The sequence below is a fragment of the Rhamphochromis sp. 'chilingali' genome (genome assembly GCF_963969265.1).
Source record: "Rhamphochromis sp. 'chilingali' genome assembly, chromosome: 12".
NCBI lineage: Eukaryota > Metazoa > Chordata > Actinopteri > Cichliformes > Cichlidae > Rhamphochromis > Rhamphochromis sp. 'chilingali'.
In genome coordinates this window covers 20000099-20020113 of record NC_137939.1, presented here as the reverse complement: position 1 = coordinate 20020113, position 20015 = coordinate 20000099, and the positions used below count along the sequence as shown (strand labels likewise).

The 20015-nt window shown below is 39.9% G+C and overlaps 1 protein-coding gene across 2 annotated transcripts; it reads left to right on the top strand.

Annotated features, from left to right (window-relative positions):
- The first annotated feature begins 2947 nt into the window (after positions 1-2947).
- Positions 2948-19924, top strand: LOC308408060 (oxysterol-binding protein-related protein 2-like). 2 transcript variants are annotated; one of them, XM_080900128.1, is made up of 14 exons: positions 2948-3053; positions 3320-3465; positions 3572-3644; positions 8600-8675; positions 9915-10049; positions 10327-10424; positions 10511-10693; positions 12210-12317; positions 12388-12477; positions 12559-12685; positions 13120-13239; positions 14786-14909; positions 16248-16338; positions 17465-19924. In XM_080900128.1, exons 2-14 carry the CDS (start codon positions 3429-3431, stop codon positions 17565-17567), a joined length of 1365 nt encoding a protein of 454 aa, XP_080756254.1. In that variant the 5' UTR covers positions 2948-3053; positions 3320-3428; the 3' UTR covers positions 17568-19924. The 2 variants fall into 2 exon arrangements, with proteins under 2 accessions (XP_080756254.1, XP_080756255.1); XM_080900129.1 differs by lacking the exons at positions 2948-3053; positions 3320-3465 and having other exon boundaries at positions 3581-3644; positions 8600-8670.
- The last annotated feature ends 91 nt before the right edge of the window (positions 19925-20015 follow it).

The window sequence follows — 20015 nt, the reverse complement described above, 5'->3', positions numbered from 1 at the left end:
ACTTTGCCAAAGCGCACTCACAGAAGAAGTCACAGTGTCACGTTACCGCAGCTTAGAACGGACTTCCGGTCGTTTTCTCTGCTTTTTCTTTTTTTCTCCATTTATCTTGGTCAGAGTACATATTATGTTTATTCTACACACACTCTCCCAGAACATTCAACTGTGGCTACAAACCAGCATGAATTTGAAAACAAATCCGATATTAAAAATGTTGTGTAGGCCTAGGATTATAAATGATTAAGTTTATTTTGTAAATTTCCATACAAAAGATACAATTTTAAGTGTTTGTTACCTCGTGTTTTCATATTGCTATCATACTGTTATCATCCCATACGCCTGATGTAGAGAGGCAGTTTGGAGGCTTTTATTTTGACGGTTTTCCGGTCTCTCTTTGATTCTTAAGCAGTTTTTTCCACTTTCTCCTTCTGGAAATCTGACAAGCAATTAACCCAACTAACCGACTACTACTATGAATAAATTATCTTAATTCCCAGTTACATTTTTTATCCGCCTCTAACAAACTACATTTGCATGTTTTAGCTCATAATAATCTTTTTATATATACCAGGTCTTTTTGCAGCTCCTCACTGATGCTCTATTCGCATCAATTCAGTTCAGCTCATCTGCTTTTCAGCCAGCTTTCTTCTGATTGGCTGCACCTTGCATGCCATACACAGGGTTAGAACAGTAGGTGGTGCTGCTGTAATAAGAAAAAAAAGAAAAGAAAAAGAAAACAGAGCAAGGAGTAGAAAAAAATGCCTGAAATAGAGCATTTAGCTCAGATGAAGCCTGAGTTTTGTGGCTCACAAGGATTGCTTGTACCTCATTATTTTAAACCTTGCTTAGCATTTCATCTTCCATTGTATATATTACAGAAAATAAGTTCAAACATTACAGGTCTCCCCTTTAAAAGGGTGTTTGCACAATTCCCCTCTGTGTAGTGTTGCTCTAATTTAATACGTATTTAGTTTTAAACTGAAATTTATTTTTGAAATATTGACCAGTGTCTGCAAAAATAAAATAAAAAATTAGCAGAATGAATAAAGCAAGAGGGATGTTTGTGTAAAGCTGCCACCTTGTGGATAATGGAGCTGTGTTTGAAAGGACCATAGGCAGGTCTTTGTGGTTTGTAACGGACATGAGATGTTTCCTCTTCCAGCTAACAACAACCTAAATCTTCATCGGGCAGCTATTATGCTATTAAACAGCTGTTATAATAACCAAACAGTCGGGTTCCTCCCCCATCGTCCTTCCACACCTCAGTCACACCTTTGCTCTCTGGATACAGGAGTGGATGAGTGGAGATGCACAGGGTGATGTCCATGAAGACACCCGTCACGGAACAGGCACAAAAAAAAAAAGGCTCTTAAGATAATGTTGATAATGCTTCCATTGAGTCAAGTGTCAAAACCACCTGCTTTTCAGCTGACTACATAAGCGGCTCTTTTTCTGCCACATTTTTCAGTGATAGCGTTAATGGGTTATGAATCATTTACTAGTGCTTTATGAACCATTATAAGAACATCTGGGTTGTCAGGTTGTGAAAAATAACATTTTTCTTTTTTAATCTTCAGTGTTCAGAAAGAGCTGATCTTAACTTCTAAGGAGCTTGTGAAGAAAGCAACTGGACTTCTTTAAATTACTTTTAGATGTTTCACTTCTTATCCAAGCATTCAAGAGGCTTCTTGGTGCACTGCAATCCATTTACAACAATTTTTATAATAATGACTTAACATGGAGAACCCTCTTGGATGAGAGGTGAAATTTCCTCAAGAATTCAGTCCAAGCTCCTTAGACTACAATGAACTGGATGGCTGAGAAGCTACACAGACAAACTGATCTTACCTTCTGCACAAACGCTACAGTGCATCTGCACCACAATGCATTTGCACCACAATGCATTTACAACAATTTATTGTAATAATGACTTAACATTTATGTGCACTTAAAGGCTTATTAAAGAGAATGAACTCTTTGCCATTTATTGATGGGCTTCTGTACTGCCTCACTGCATTTTATCATCTCAACATGAATCAATTAAATATCTTAGTGGGTGCTTTATAAGAAATTCAATGGCATGTGGAAATGTAGGCTTTATATCACAGGGCTGACACAATTAAACCATATTCCTTAATGATTTGGTTGAATTAATATAGATTTATAGTCTAATTATTGGATAAAATGTAATATTTCAGCAATTGAAAAATGAAAACTAGCACTTAGTTTGTAGCACAAAATAACACTGATTTTCCTTTTTCCTGCTAAAAAAATTCAGGCAAGGAAGCTTAAAAGAAAATTAAAAGAAAACCTAAAAGAAAATTCCACAATGTTAAAAACAAATAAAAACAAAAGAAACCTCTAGAATTTTTAAACAACCCGTTGATATTTCATCTTTCGATATATTTTTTTTAACCTGCTCTTCAATGTTACACTATAATAAACCACCCATCCATCATTCCAACCACACAAAATGTACATGAACTAAGATTGCCTCAGGATGTTACCACAAACTCATCAATCCATTATTTATCTCCATGTCAGGGGTGAATTTGCACCTGTATTAAAAGCTAAAGATCGTACAAAATGTACAAATTAAGGTACAGTTTAATAATGCAGCCTAATAATTTGCATGCATATAAACAACTGCAGATTTATTTAAATATTTAGTAAGTCTTGGTCATTTTAAACTCGCGATTACAAACCCTTTAGCTTCTATGTGCGCCTGTGTTACTGGTATAAATAAAATAAAATAATAAACTTATAATAATCACTTAACACATATTAATATTAATATTTAAAGAGTCTGGTCCATCCAGCCTGAGCCCAGTGTTGCCTTTTTTAATGTCACATTATTGGTTATGTGCAAAAATAGCCTTTGGACCCCACGTTTGCTCTTTGCCCTTTATTTTCTGGACCTCTGCATCCTGCGCTCTGATTGGCTGACGAACCTGCCAATCGTGGTGTCCTTGCTGCCCACTTCCGCCTACTTCCAGAGGCACCACAGTGCTCGGTTGTTTATTTTACCGGAGCATTAATTTTACCTGAACTCACAGGTATATGTGACTGAGCTGTGTTTAAATGTCCGTGCCAGTGTCGGCTGTGGTTTGTTGTTGACTGTGTTGATGTTGTTACATCGTTTTTTGCCCAGCGGACATTTACACCATCTGCAGCAGCGATGCTAAGGGCTCGTTAGCTAGTCTTAAAGCTAACTAATGGCTTTTTTAGAGGAGCACGGCGACTGACAGCCAGAGAGGAAGCTGTTTTTGTTTTGATTACATTACTCATGCGCTTGGTGTTGACGCTGCCGGTGTCGTTGTAGGTGGTGGGTGCTGCTGTCTGTGATGCTCGGAGGGAGGCTGGACTCCAGGGACAGGCCAACGGTGGAAACATGACTTCTGAGTAACCTGCAGCTACTTTGTCTGCTCAGTATGAACAGCGAGGAGGAGTTTTTCGACGCTGAGACAGGTGAGACATGTCGACGAAGGCCCAAATTAGTTAATTATATATAGTTATTTCCTGTATACTTACTTTGTTTCCTCCTCCTACTCCCGCTCTTGCTCATCATCCCCAGGGTTGGAGTCAGATGATTCCTGCGAGGTCAGCTTTAAAGATGCCACACAGGAGAATGGAGTGTGGGAGCGCAGGTGAGGGGCCGTGCACACGCGGGGAATAATTACGGAAAAACATAATCACTTCATTGACGCAGAGCTGTTCTGAGTGATCACCTCGATCCTCTGAAAGGTTAAAGCAGGAGTGATGGAGAGATTGATAAAGGAGTCTCCCTGATGCTATGATGTTTGCAGATGATATTGTGATCTGTAGTGAGGGTGGAAGCAGGTGGAAAAGAACCTGGAGAGGTGGAGGTATGCTTTAGAGAAAAGAGTAGTGAAATTTAGTGAGGCTGCAAGGAGCAAACAGAGTGAAGGTGCACAAGTACCTGGGGTCAACCATTTAAAGCAATGGGCAGTGCATAAGAGAGGTGAAAAGGAGTTTGTAGGTAGTTAGGAGAGGAGACAAGTGTTGGGGTGATTTATGACAGAAGGATAGCAGCAAGAGTGAAAGGGTTGGTGTGTGAGAGGAGGGTGCTAGAGATAGAGTAAGATGGAGACAGATGATCTATCATGAGTTCTGAACTTAGAGATGTGTGGTGAAGAGTGTCCCGTGCTCCTGCATCACTGTGGGATGTCATGCTTTGTGGTAGAGAGGAAGGCTCTGCAGAGGGTGGTGAAAGCTCCACAGAGCATTGTTGGCAGCATCCCCCAGACCACCGTCACCACAAACATCTACACTAGCAGCAAAAGGGCCTCTCTGTCTTGAAAGACCCTACTTACCCAGGAAACAGACTGTTTGTCCCACTCCCCTCTCCCCTCAGGCTGGATGTTGCGGAGCATCAATTGCAGAACCACCAGACTGAGGAACAGCTTCTTCTTCAGGCTGCAAGACGGTTGAACTCTGGTGGTGCTCTGTAGTCTCTGCTGCTCCCAGCCAGAGGAAACAGACATGTGAAGCCACTTGTCTTTCCACTGCACACAATTTGATTATTTTTAGAAAATGGTCTTATTTGTACTGACACTGTATATACTTTTTCTTTTCCCTTTTTCCTGTATTGCTCTTTTGTGTTCTCTTGGCTTTTACACGGAACCTAGGTGCACAATTTTGTTTCACCTCATGTGAATACATGTGTTAGAATGACATTGAACACCTTGGAATCCTTGAATATATACACATTTAGTAATTTTCAAAAGGAAAAAAGAGAAAACCAAGATTCCAAGGTTTGCGTGTATTCACAGACTATAACAAGGTGAACTATAACGTGCATCCATCTCCTTATCAGACACTTTTTACACAGTCAAATAAATGTTATTGCTGCCTGTTCAGATACTGTGCTCTTTCACAGTAGGCAAAGTCTCTCGCTGAATGGATGCTTGGTTTCCTCTTGCCTCTTTAAATTGCTTGCCACCATGTTAGCATTAGTTGTTCTCTATTAATGACACACTCGAGCTGAAGGCTGTTGACATCCTGAGTCCAGCTGAAGCCACGACATCGGTGGTTTAATTAGCCTGTTTTCTTTTTCTTTAGGTGGTAAAAGTGATCAGTTTCACTTCTTCCGAAATTCTCTTCCCCTCACTATTAGTTAGGGCTGTTGATATGTACTAATATAGTAAATTTAAATGTCATTCACTATTTTTTTTGTGTATTTACAATATTAATGTTTGGGTGCACGATTTGGGAGCTACTTTGTATTAAAACACTCATTAAATCAGAAAACGAGGGGATATTATTTGAAAGAATAGTGTTGCATCTCTAAATTAAACCAATACTCATATATGACCTGCCAGTTGTGTATTACATATTCCATGTAATGCATGTCAGTACCAATGTCCACTAATATTATATTAACATAAAAAGCATTGTACTGACAACTAATTTTACTAATAGATATTCAAACTGGAGAAAAGAATTTGGAGGACAGTTATAACCTCAGACGATAAAAGAAATTATGTCTGTATTTAAGAGTAATTTAAAACTGTGAATTACATTCTTCAAAAAATTAAGCATATTTTAAATTAACTGAAATTTGTGGCATTTTGCATCATGCAGAAGATTGGGCATCCTCTGTATCAGCTGACCGAGTGTGAATAATGTTGCCAGAGGTGCTTTATTTGAGTGTGACAGATTAGATTAAAATAGTTTAGAGAAGATCACATCAACCCCAGTGGCTGCAATTGGTTTTGTCTGCTCTACCAACTCTGCCATCACTGTCCTCTGCCAGAAGGTCTCTGGACACCTCTGCAGTAGATGTTCCAGAGGTGGATGGTCATGTGGAGTTAGCATGCTCCCATCTTATATTAAAGCTTCCTCCCAAAGACATGAATGTTAGGTTTTGGTAATTAGTGATTAGAAATTATCTGTTGGTATGATTGTCTTTCTGACAATCTCTCTTCCACATGTCTTTATCCTGTCTTCCTTCTCTCACCCCAACCGGTCGCAGCAGATGGCCCCGCCCCTCCCTGAGCCTGGTTCTGCTGGAGCTTTCTTCCTGTTAAAAGGGAGTTTTTCCTTCCCACTGTCGCCAAAGTGCTTGCTCATAGGGGGTCATATGATTGTTGGGTTTTTCTCTGTATCTATTATTATAGGATATAATGTACAATATAAATCAGAATCAGAATAGAATTAATCCCGAAGGAAATTATAGGTTACAGCAGGCTAATGGTGCATGCGCACTTACAAAGGAACCCTCTGACTAATCTTTACACAGACATCACATTGGGAGACATGTCAGAGAGGTAGGCTGATAGGAAAAAACAACGAAAATACATAACACGAGGTGAGAGGAGGAGAAAAAAACTCCGACTGAGCTCCTAATGGGAGAACAGTTTGAGAGCAGAAAAAAAACACCCCGGCACAAAAAGCACATGACTGTCAATACACCATAGAAACATATGACAAGCAACAGGGATGGGTAAAAGGTGAGAGACAGCCCGTGTAGACAGCGCATCTGGGCCTGCAGCATATGCACTGGTCCCCTTTGATCCACCGTCTGCATCGGGAGGGAATAAGCATTGAAGGCGTTTGGAAGGGGAGGGGGGGATGAGTGTATACCTGCATGTAGAGCAGGGCGATATGACCAAAAATATTTATCACGATATACATTTGAAAATTTGTGATAACAATATAACTGACGATATAATTGACACTAGACAAAATACTTTACAACTCCACAACTTTATTAGTGCCAAAAAAAAATCAACGTATTTTCACTTAAACAAGCAGCTGTTTTTTGCATTAAAGTTATATAAAAATTTTACAGTGCAAATGCAAATTCCTTGCTGACAGTTTAACCAAAAGGCATTTCCAGTGGAAATTGGCCAACATATCCTCAGCGTAACCATGTATAATATCCACGAAATTTAGAAAGAGGTTATACACACACACAATACGGTAATATTATGTTGAAGCACAGTGCGTATCACTCCACGAGGCTCCTCCCTACGATAGCCGTAATGCCCATCAAGCTGTGCGGGTTCGTAGCTTGGCAAAGTCGTACTAAAACATTTTCCAGCACCGTGTACCACATAAAATTGTTTCGAGGTCAGTAAACACAACCAGAATTCATACATAAGGCACACGGGATTATAAGGGGCACTGTTGATTTTCAGAAAAATCAAAGGATTGATTTTATGTGTGCCGTATTTTCCAAAGAACACGGTAATAACGACGGCCCGCTAGCATGCGCTACCAAAAATAGTGCTTTGTTGTGTATCTGACGGACGAAAGCTAAACCAGTGCCACATCACTGAAGTTGCAGCATTTTTACAAACCAATTCTGGTTCATCCATTTCATTCAAAGTGTGTGTGTGTGTGTGTGTGTGTGTGTGTGTGTGTGTCCAGACTTCAGCTAAGACACTGTCCTTCGCCCTGCCAGGCTAAGTAAAGTCTTCCAGCCAACCCAGGTGGCCTTACGTAGGATAGGAAGAAACAATCTATGCACAGTCAACTATCTGGGTGTTTTTGTTCAGCTCCAGCCTTGAGACCACAGCTGGCGCCGAAGTGGTAGCTGCATGAAATGATGGTGGTTTTTACTTTAGTGCGAACAACTCATGTGAATTTCAAAGCTGGTCTAGCAGTCCAACACTGGTCTCTCAATCTCCCGTTGTAGAGCCGTGAGCTTCTCTACAATGTTATCCATCTTGCGCTCCATGATGTTATCAGTCTTGCGCTCAAAGAGCAGATTCTGAGAACTCAAGACTGCCATGACCTTCTCCAATATGTTATCCAATTTTCGCTCAGCGGTCTTATTCTGAGTGTTCACGGCAGCCTCAAACTTCTCCAAGATCTTATCCGTGCTGCGTTCAATGAGCCCATTTTGAGAACTCACGACTCGTCCAATCGTTTCAACACAGCGGGCAGCCTTGTGGGGTTTTGAACAGCCAATTCCGCTTTCTTTAATCTTCGATAAGCTAGGGCCAAGCCAGCTCCGATCAGCAATCAGCAAGAACCCTGTTATCATAGTTCCGAACAGGTAGATGTCTTCGATGTCTTCGATCGACAGTCTTGCCATCCTCCACTTATGCCACCCGTCCATCGTGTATCCGGCAGGGACACTCCAGGACACTCAGGCTCACCCGAGCCCAGGCTTCTCGTTGAGAAGAGGATGTCAGTTGTGTTCAGGGACCAGTTGATCAAATCCATAATTCCTCTTTTAGGTTTTAGAGAACAGACTGTGAGAAAGTGTTCCAGGGAAAGAGTAAGAAAATAGATGAGACTAGCCAAGGACACAAGACGCTAAGCAGGGAAGATAAGGGAAGGGAGAGGAGAAAAGTGCGACCGCCTTCGCCAAGAGCCAAAGTTAAGTAAAGCGCCTTGAGGCGACTGTTGTTGTGATTTGGCGCTATATAAATAAAATTGAACTGAGCTGTCCACCCTGCATATATTTTGGAATAAGAGGTAATGTCAGCATGCTAGCACAACTTTTTATCAAAGATCTAAGCAAAAGAGAGCTAATGAGAAATATGAGCTCTAAGCAGAATTGATAATGGCCTTGATATCTATTAAAACAGTTTTTGTTGCTTAATATCGTTTTTCTTATTCGATCCAGGAAAAAGCTGCCAGCTGAAATGATCTCCAGAAATAACTTCAGTGTTTGGAATATTCTGAAGAAATGCATCGGTATGGTGAGTCCTACCAAACTCATGTCTGTCTCCAGTAATATTGCTGGGTGCTGATTTTGAATCTATGATTTTCATTTCTGTGGTCACTGTGACATGAAATACTTATACACAAAGTTGCGTCATATTATAGCTTCATTAATGGTCTGTCCAGAGTGTCAGTACCTGTAGTTATAATTACTAATGACTACAGAAAGAAAAGAAAAAGTACTCGACCAACGGCTTTACTGCACTATCAAGTGGAAATATGTCCCATCACTATTGTGAACTTAAGCTGTGTGCATGCATCGGTGCAGCAACACAATGTGCTCATATAAATCCTGGTTCAGCTGTCATTAGGGGCAGGGGTGAGATATCTGATTTAGCCTATAGGTTTCTACTAGTTTCTAGCTGTGTCCCTATTATGTCATCTCTGGTTTTCACAATCTCCAAATGAAACTGTGAGAAAAGAAAGCTACAGTCTAAAAATTGTACATAGCCAGTCCTCTGCAAATAATCTGTTAGCTGTTTGACAACTACCCTTTCAAGAATTTTTGATATGAAAGGAAGGTTAGAAATTGGCCTATTATTAGCTAAGGGAGCTGGGTCTAGAGATGGCTTTTTAAGTAAAGGTTTAACCTCTGCCAGCTTGAGGGCCTGCGGTACATAGCTGATTATTAGAGATAGGGTTGATCAGATTTAAGATTGGAGTGATTATATTTTCCTGTTCTGCTTATTTCCACTTTCACATTTTTATTCTTGCAGTCTAGTAGAGCTGCTTTGCACAGTTAGGTTAGAAATAATCCATATTTGTCTTATCCCATCCCTCTAATCCAACTGTCTTCTGATTGGCTGCTCCTTGTAACCATGTGGGCAGAGCTTCTGTGGTCACACTCGAGCTGCGATGACCATATTAGGGAAATTTCCATATTTGCTGACAGCAAGGTGAAAGCATAACAGGTCAACTTTGAATAACTGAGTGCTTTTGCTTACTTAATCTCTCTGTTACAAAATCAGTCTTGACTGAACTCGTCTTTACATTTGCTTCTGGAAGTCATTTCAAAATAACCAAAATAATTAAATGAACATCTGAACTGTAAATGTGAATGTTGTGCTATTGTTACTCCTGCTTTTTAAAACCGGTGAATGTTTGTTGTAAGTTAAGTAATGTGTTGCATAAGTTGTTTGAAGTGAGGTAATTTCTGTCAGCCTTTGAGTTGTTTTTCTGAATGAGAGTGATTGATTGTTTTTGTTGTGCTGCCACAGGAGCTGTCCAAAATAGCAATGCCGGTCGTGTTTAACGAGCCGCTCAGCTTTCTCCAGAGAATCTCAGAGTACATGGAGCACACTCACCTCATCCACAAAGCCTGCAGTTTATCAGACTCCATAGACCGCATGCAGGTACAGGCAGCACACACACGTGATGTTGTGATGTTTTAAAAATACTGTCAGTGCATTTAAATTTCTCCCAGAAATACATTTCCTCTGAACATTGCTAAGGAAAATAATGAACTGTTTAAAGCTCTTTTTCTTTCTTTTTTTTAAGTGTATGAACCAAAAATAAACCCAAAATAAACACTAGAAAAGCAGGAATGAGGGATTGTTTTCTAAAAATGACTTTTCACTTGCTGTCAGTGGCTGCAGCCCGGCTCTGATTCACGTTACATCTCTGTGACAGGTTGTTGCTGCATTTGCTGTTTCGGCTGTAGCATCTCAATGGGAGAGGACTGGAAAGCCTTTCAATCCTTTGCTGGGGGAGACCTATGAACTCACAAGGTATTGGAGAGGATGGGTTGAAGCTTCATTATGCCTTTATGATGATACTTCAGGTCATCCAGTTATTTCAAATCATCTTTTTTAAGGGAGGACGAAGGCTACAGATTGATCTCGGAGCAGGTGAGCCACCACCCTCCCATCAGTGCCTTCCACGCCGAGTCGCTGAAGAAAGAATTTGAGTTTCATGGCTCTATCTACCCAAAGCTCAAGTTCTGGGGCAAAAGTGTGGAAGCTGAACCTAAAGGCACCATGACGCTGGAGTTACTAAAGTGAGATTTCCCTGCAGTTATTGATCTAGTGTTCTGCACACCCACTTTTCTGCTGGTGCTAGGCTTTTAGCTGCATTATTAAACTTTCATAACATGTTGAACTTTGGATGACCTCATGTTCATTCATGTTGAAGAAGCCGCAAGCAGCAGCTGGTTAGATTAGCGTAGTCATGGGAAAGGGTTAAACGACTAATCTGGGTCTGCTCAAAGCTCTCAAAATTCCTCATGACTTGGTCCTAATTAATTCTTTAAAACTATAAATAAAACCTCAAATGATCCGGATTTCACTTATGGACTGAACAAGCAAGAAATTATGTTAACTAGAGCGTTTTAGATGTGCTGATACATGGAATTTATCTACACACAGTATTATCACATTGAACATGAGTGCTGTAAACTGACTCTGTTGACGTTTGACACACTGAGCAATTTTCCCCTAACTTCAGTCCAATAAAAAAATAAAAGCATCCAGTTAATTATTGGATGTTTGTGATGTTGAAGATGCTTTCTCTGTGAGGTTTTCAGATCATAGTTTCTTTATATTTTGCGTTTTACACCTTTTCCTACTGACAAGGACCTTCCTTGTGGTTATTTGTACTACAACAGCATAATTAAGTAATAGATAAACCATTAAATAACAGAAAAGTTCCTGTCCTTAAAATGAACTAATATAGAAATTTCCCACTTTTTTTAGAGTGGGTCCACAGGGAATTAATAAAAACTAGAATTGCAGGACAGTCTGGGTAATGGCAGGCCAGAACTTTTCATGTAATTTTTCTTTAATTTATTGCATCGGGATTTCTTTTTTCATGTACAGAAACTGAGACATATTGTTAAACTTGCGTTTCTTTTTTTATGTTGACTTATCTCAGGGATAAAATATGTAGTTGAACTTTTGTACACTGACGAAAAGGGGATTTACAAAGGTGGCGATCGTATGAAACTGAGGTTTCAGTTGATTAAGATTCATTTGGCATCTAATGGGTTAACAAAATCTTCAGAGTTATTGTTATGGATGAGCAGTAAGTGTATTTAATTACGTACAGTTGTATTTTGAGACTTTTAAATTATATTTAGATGTGAAATGATGAACCATTGATATAAAAATCTGTCTTCCTTAAGCATGTATTCAGCAGAGTTATTAGCTCAATGAAATGTAATAAGTTGAGTGTTTGACAGATAAAATGAGGGCTTTATTAATATATTCCCTGCTGAAAAATAAGCGTTATTGGTTATTTTCCACTTCTTTTGGGTTGTTGAGTAAAACGCTAACTTCACAAATTGTGTGAAAATCTTCTCAGTTGTATATATCATTTTAGAAAAAAACCCACAGCATGCTTAACTCTCGAACTTGTATTTTGTATTTCATGTATTTAATATAGCACAGCAGGGGAAAGCCTCGGGCTGATTTACATCTTATTAAATACATTATATATGTAATTGTGAGTGCTGAAGTTTTTATTATTATTTAGAAAATGTCGAACTGGTCCTTTAAGATGTTGTGATTTTGTGACAGACATAAAGAAGCTTACACGTGGACGAATCCAATGTGCTGTGTGCATAACATCATCCTGGGAAAACTCTGGATTGAACAGTATGGAACTGTAGAGATAGTCAACCACAGGTAATGAAAACTTACAGCTTTTTGAATCACTGATATTTATTAAACAATAATTTTGCCTTTAATTCGTCAGGACGGGTGATAAGTGTGTCCTAAACTTCAAACCCTGTGGGATGTTTGGAAAGGAACTGCACAAAGTAGAAGGTCATATCCAAGATAAAAGGTAAGAACCTAAGCACGTCATCACTGTCTGTGAATTTTAGTTGTGTTAGTTTTCTCTAAATGGAGTTTGTTGTTGAAACAGTAAGAAGAAGCGGCGAGTTATGTATGGGAAATGGACAGAGTGCATGTACAGCGTGGACCCCAAGGTTTACGACGCGTACAAGAAGTCTGAGAAGAAGAGCGGGGGCGAGTCAAAGAAGCTGAGACAGGTGAGGATCGTTTCTGCTTTTACTGAAAGCTGAGATGAAATCCCTCTGAGTTTGCTCTCACGTTTCTCTTTAACATGTTTGATGTGTGATTTTTTTTTCTCACAACTCTGAAATTCTTCTCTTAAACTGCATCTTTTCCTTTCACAATAACATGCAGTGGCTTTAGTAGAAGGTAAGGTGAAAGTGTATTGATATCTGTAGTGTGCTGCTGCTGTTGTCTAGTTATGTTGAGAGTGTAGTGTTGATTAGATCATTGCCAGCACTAATCCATGATGTCTTGCAATGACATGCATCGTTGCTTGAGAGACGTGTTGAATTTGTGGCGACCGTAGTTCTGTTAATCACCCGTTTGCACATGAACTGTTTGTAATGTAAACCCAAACTCGTTAGACGGAGTTGTTTAACTAGCTGTGTGTCTGTTTCTGTGTGTGTAGGAGCGTAGCTGTGAAGCAGAGGAGGCAGATGAGATGCCAGAAGTTCAAGAGACTGTGACTGTGATACCAGGAAGTGCCTTACTGTGGAGGATAACATCTCGGCCCGCTCACTCAGCACAGGTCGGTGATGAGGTTTGGCATTTCCTGCAGAAATATTGTTCAGTTATCACTGGAAAGTATTTGACTGTATAAAATCAGCCAAATATAATAAAAATCCTGGCTTCACACCCTCATAATGAGCTTGCTTTAGTATATTTAATGAGGCCATGCAAAATTATACGATCACATGGTGCTTTCTTTGAAATTTGCTGCTCATCTTTTTGCACAAAGAGTGCCTAAAGTTTAACTTTACTAAGCTTTAAAGGGAAGCACTTAATTGATCTCATGATCATTTGCAACAGAGCTTAAATCTGCTTTTCAGTCCTGAAGATTTCATGCCTCTTTTAATGGTTTACAAATCCTGGAAAAAATGAGATGACTTGAGTCTTTTTCACCATCGAACTGACCGGAGGGCTCATTTTACAAGCGCTCTTTGAATGGCGATAACTCCTTTACTGTTTGTGCTAGAGACAAAAATTCAAATGGTTTTGAAAAGAAGAGAAGACGAGCTTTATGGGGGTATTTGGTGTATCACAGTAGCAAAAAGCATTCAGGAAAAGTACTGCTGTCTGAACAGACAGAAAAATCAGTTCTGCTTATATGTGCCCTACGATGTGCGCTTCACATTACCATGATTCCTCAACCATTTTTGGTCTAGAGCAGTGGTTCTTAACCTGGGTTCGATCGAACCCTAGGGGTTCGGTGAGTCGGATTTTAGGAGTTCAGCAGAGCCTCCACCGTGACATGCATGGCTCATTTTGTGCACCAGTAAAAAACATATCTATGTCTTGAATTTGAAAAAAAAATCACATTTTATTTTTCACTAAAGAGGGGTTCAGTGAATGCGCATATGAAACTGGTGGGGTTCGGTATCTCCAACAAGGTTAAGAACCACTGGTCTAGAGAGAAAATGGTCGAGGTGGTTGTAAGTGGTAGTAGATGTAAATGGGTGCGAGGAAACAGGCAGCCTGTCACAGTAAATGGACTGGTTCAGATAAACAGCCTTTCTACTCAGTTGAGCACTCAAAGTGGTTTCTACAGGTCTCATTCACCCACTTAAATTGATTCTACCCTTTTATCTAAGCGTAATTGCTTTTTAAAATTCACACACCTAGCCCAAGGACACTTCAGCATGTGAGAGGTGTCTGGGATCGATCCACCACTCTACCTCCTACACTGGTGACCTGTAGGGAAGCACATGTCAGGTTACTGTGCAAGTTACAATGTTGGGTTTCATAAGAGTTTGCCGTTACGATGTACCTGTAACATCGAAGTTATGCTGAAGGTGTTGTACAGATGCACAGCTCATTCTGAGGGTCTTGGGTGTCAGGTGGGAGACATTGGTGACATCTTTCCTATGGAATGACCACACAATCTGCTCTCACATATGTATAACTGTGGAAGACGTGTGACATGCTAGCTTTACCTCATGGAGTTTACACCAAATGTTATTTCACATTTTAGTTTCCATTTTTGTATAACTTTTGATACACATTGTGGCAATAGGACCACATAACAATGCACCATGCAGCACTGTTTGAACAAAGCCCTTTCTCCCTTTTTATAGATGTATAACTTCACCAGCTTTGCCATAACACTAAACGAGCTGGAGCCCGGCATGGAGAGACTACTGTTGCCAACAGACTGCCGGCTGAGGCCTGACATCAGAGCGATGGAGAATGGAGACATAGGTAACGTCAACCTCACCTGAAAAGAGAACAGCTGAAACTGTACATGTGTACTTTTTGGTGACCAGGACACTATGAGCCTCTAAAACTGTGGAACAGGGTCCCGTCAGGAGCACTGGGATAATTCCTGGTGCCCTGAGGGTCATTTTGGTCTACATTGAGCTTAACAGGTGATAAAATGACAAGCAGGAATGAGTTAGCAAATTCTGAGAATCAGATTCACTTCACCCAAGTCACCCTCACCCAGTGTTTGTTATGACTGCCATGTCCTGTGTGACTTTATCCTGGTTACCCCTTAGCCATAACATACCTTAAAATTTGTTGGTCCTAAACATATGTTTTGTGATCTGAGTAAAATTCTCTGAGATGAGCGTAATGGATAAGTCTGGTAACCTCCATCAACACTACAGGTGTATTTATACAGGTATTTCTAGTAAAAAATAGTGTTGAGCAGTAAACTTTTCGTGATGTGTCAGCCACCTCATCCAGCCTTTTGAAGGAGGGACACTGAAGCATCCCCAACCCAACAGAGAGAGCAGAACTCTCCATCATGTCCTGGGTCTGCTGCAGGACCTCCTCTCAGTTGGACATGCCTTAAACACCTTAACAAGGAGGCATCCTAATCAGATGGCCAAACCACATCAACTGACTCCTTTAGATGTGGAGCAGCTTGACTCTGAGCTCTTGGCCCAATTTCTAAGGGAGAGCCCAGACATTCTACAGAGGAAGCTCTTTTCTAATGCTTTTATCCACCATCTCATTATTTTGGTCACTTCATGGCAATAAATGAACATGGATCAACTAGAAAATTTTACAGCTTTGCTTTCATGATCAGCTCTGCCATGAGACTCTGAAACAGAATGGAGTTTGTTTCAGGTTCACAGCTCCTCTGTGAAAACAGTAGAGCTTATTTTTAAACAAATAAGTGGCATGACATCTAACCAAAAAGCAGAAGAAGCAACCTGTTAAGGACTGACTTCTTTCTCCAAGTAGTTACTGTATTTGTTCTCTAAAAGAGCTTTTTTTTATTTAGGGTTTATTTCTTCTTTATGGTGACTTCAAAAATATGTTTTATCCTAAAGATGCCTGACAAAAGAATGAGTCAATATAAAGGCCCATTTACACAAAAGTAAACTAATAATAATATGATGGTATACTATAAAACCACTAGAATCTTTGGTCATACCACCCAGGCCTAATAGGTTAAAAAGACCATGTAGGGAAAGATTACAAAATTATCAGCCTCCTAGTTTATACAAACACAGTGGCCAAAGGTGAAGTCGAGTTATCGTTTCGGTCTGACCTTCTCTAAAAGTTTCTTTTGTATTTGTGTGTTTATAGATTTGGCGAGTTCTGAGAAAGAGCGTTTAGAGGAGAAACAGAGAGCTGCACGCAGGGAACGATCCAAGGACGAGGAGGAGTGGTCAACCAGGTGAGAGGTTCTGAGGATTTAAAGAGATTTGGGGAGGTTTTTTTATAGACCGATTTTATGATTTCATACACTTGTAGCATGACAATCTCATGTTTGTACTCAATATGTCAGTATTATCAGACCAAATCAGATTTACTTTACCTCTAGCATGAAACACAGTGAGCAGAGGTTCAACATGAAGAGAGAGGCCGCTTGTATAATCACTCTGTTATTTTATAATGTCCAAACTCAGAATGTGTAAATTCGTCTACCTCCCAAAATTTCATTTTCTACAAGCAATGCTTGAGTGATGCATTTTACAGATGGAAATAACTAGCTAGACGTTTTAAAATAGACGTTAGTTTGAATTGGAACCCATTTGAACCATAGAGCTTTTATTTATTGGAGTCAGGACTTTATAATGCAGGAATTAATAAAGTGGGTGACATCCATTTACCAGACTGAAGCACATAGCTAACATTTGCAGTATCTTCAGTTTATTGTTCCAGTTAATGCTGGGATTGCATATAAAGTTCAATAAAATTATAAATCACTACAAAATAAACTTTTAAATACTGAAAAATTCTGTCAGTCTGACAGATAGATTGACAAATCTAATTAAAATAAGCTAACAGTGTGCAGATGACTCAGTGAATGACTGTCCTGGCCAAACAGTCAATCACTCCAGAAATGCGCCTCCCTTCTCTTTACTTAAGTTTGAAATATTTGCCCAAAATGCTCAAGAGTGAATTTAGCCAACATCATGGTGATTGAAGTATTATCTCTCCATATTTTAGCAGTTGATTGTGTTCGTATTGTTTGCTCCGCAGCTTGTTTTTCTTTGTGTCTTAACATTTATTTCAGATTCACATTTGGTGTTGTAAACACCAAAGTCTGTTTATGCTATAATTAGTTTTAGACCTGCAATGATCTGCTTTGTTGACATTTACTGGTTAAATAAAGACTGAAGAAAAATAAAACAATAATAAGCAAATGAAGATTGACAAAAAATTGCATTCAAAATCTAATTTGTAATGTGTGGAAACTTCCTTTAATGTGTCCCCAACACACTAATTGCTCATGCTGTGCAGCATTTTTCATAACCATGTTATTAAAAACAGATATGGCTTGTTGACTGCCTCCTCAGGTGGTTCCAGATGGGAACAAACCCTCACACAGGAGCCGAGGACTGGCTGTACACAGGTGGATACTTTGACAGGAACTTCACTGACTGTCCCAACATTTATTGACACAGGAGGTGTTTGGTGTTTAAAACAAAAAACAAACAAAAAAAATCTTCTCTTTGCTAGGTTTCATTTTGTTTCTCTGTGAGTCGTGACAGCCAGACGCTCGCTGGTACTGTGTCTTTGTTAGGATCGATGAAAGTTGATTTCAAACAGGTTATCAGATCATCTCCAGCTGACTGTGACATTTGTCTGCAGGAGATGTGTAACACTAAAGAGAACTGTAGAGTTTACTTACTGTAAGCATCAAGCATCTTCTTTATATGCCCTAAACATGTATGTTACTCACCATTCACTCATCCAAGGGTTTAAAAGCAGCCACCAATGTGATCTGTGGCGTGGTGAGCTACCTGGTGGAGGATGCAAAGGAAATATTTTCAGTTTTAGTTCGGGTACTCAGGTACCATAATCTCACCTGTAGATGTTCCACGCTCTTCTGTCAAGCTGCATTCAAATATCAGGGGATATTTAATCGCATCTGCTACTTTTATATAACCTATTTGGAAATTAGATGTCTGTTTTAGTTAGCACTTAACATCAAAGAAAATGTCACAAAGTGTTTCTGTGAATAGAGACTTACAGTAGAAATGAAAGCTGCTTATAACCACGTTTACTGCCTCAGTAAACAGATATGTTGGTACATTATATTGTTCTCCGCTGTAACATAGGTAATGTGTATAATAACCATGCATGCTCACCAACATCATAATTTCCACAAGTTAAAGCCATACAAAAAACTTTTTCTGCACTGAGAATAAAAGCCTCCATATAAACCTTTAAGGCAAAGGGATGCAGAAACTAGACGTTTTTAAAAAGTCTGACACTGGCCGCCTCCCTGGCTCCTTCACCGCTCACACACTGTGAAAATGTTCACAATGCACAGTAAATATCTGTGGGTGAACGGACAGAGTGTCAGACGCCGTTTACACTTGGTTTTAAAATGTGTCAGGTCCAAATACACCGCATTAAATACGAGTATACAAGCCAGTGATATGGCTTATGGCCCATCTCTGTGTGGTCTGGTAGGCACTGTGAACAATAGAGTTGGAGCTAGCTACTGTGACACCACCCACTGGTTTCTGGACTTTTTCTGGGTGCACATTAAAGCCTCAACATTAGCGTGTTACTCTGCTGGTCATTATGACTCTTTATCCCTTGAAACCCTCCTAGGAATAACCCTTGTCACTCTTCTGTGATCGAAGTGGTTCTGTCATATTTCAGGCCTGTATATCTCACTAACTTCTGGATGTGCATTAGAAGTTAATGAGGGTTTTCTCTGCCTTTGCTGCTACCCTACTTTTGTCTGATAATTCTATCAAAATGTTCCAAAATAGCAGAAACACAGTGATAAGGTCCAGCTCAGTGACTTGGGTGAGGTGAGGCTGCTGCTGCCTATGTCTACACACCTGTCACTCCCCAGCCTTTAGTCTCACCTGCATCCAGTTGTTGTTATGAAGCACAAACTGTCCACATGTACTGACAGCACTTTTTCTATAACGAGCTGTAAACAAGTTGTCTCCATATCTGAAGCTTTAGTTCTACTTGAGGAATTAAGAGGTTTTTTTGGCATCTCTGCATTGGCCTCATTTTCAGTCCCAGAGCGCAAAGTGCCAAAAACTGCAGCCCCTCTAATAACAACTTGAGACTGGCTCCAAAAACAACTCAGTTCCCACAGGCTCCCATGATAAAATGCCCAACTTTACATCATTAATAAGCGTGTTTACAGCTCCTTCTTCCTTTGATTCCCTCATATTTTATTTTTAACTTTTAAACTCAACCCTATCAATGCTGTGTCACTACAGGCAGCTGCAAAGCCCTGAACTGGACTTATCCACTCTGTTTGTGCTGTTGGAGCATTTTTAGTAGACTATCTGACAAATTATGCAGTCTGTGTTCCTTATTTTCTTTATTTTTATTTGTGTGTCATTCAGCTCTAGTTTGCAGATATGTGTCTCTTGCACTTAATGTATGCAACTTTCTGACAAAGCTTGCTAGCCTTAACTGATCACTCATTGCTCCACCCTCTCATCCAGATATCGTGGTGGCTAAAACGCTGATGTTGAGGTTTCTATAACAGCTGCATGATGTCAGAGAGGCTACTTTATCTCTTACAAACCATCAAGCCAGGACGTGGTGGTTTTTCTTTTTGCTATTTTGTGCACCGTTTTTAAAACTTTGCCTGCCAGTCTCTACATCTGGACTCTCCAGACTCTTGACTGATGACAGACAGGTGAATACTTGGGGCACTTTGACACACAGATTGTAAGGAAGTCTGAGCACATGTGGTCCGATCCTTGGAGGCAACACTGTGATGAGTCTTGACTGTTCACTTGTGATCCAATTTCCAGAGTGGTTTTTTAAAACCAAGTGTAAACACTGCATTAAATACATATTTTTAATAATGCTCTGAGCTTCGGTGCTGCCAAACAATATTAAACATCATAGGTAATACTT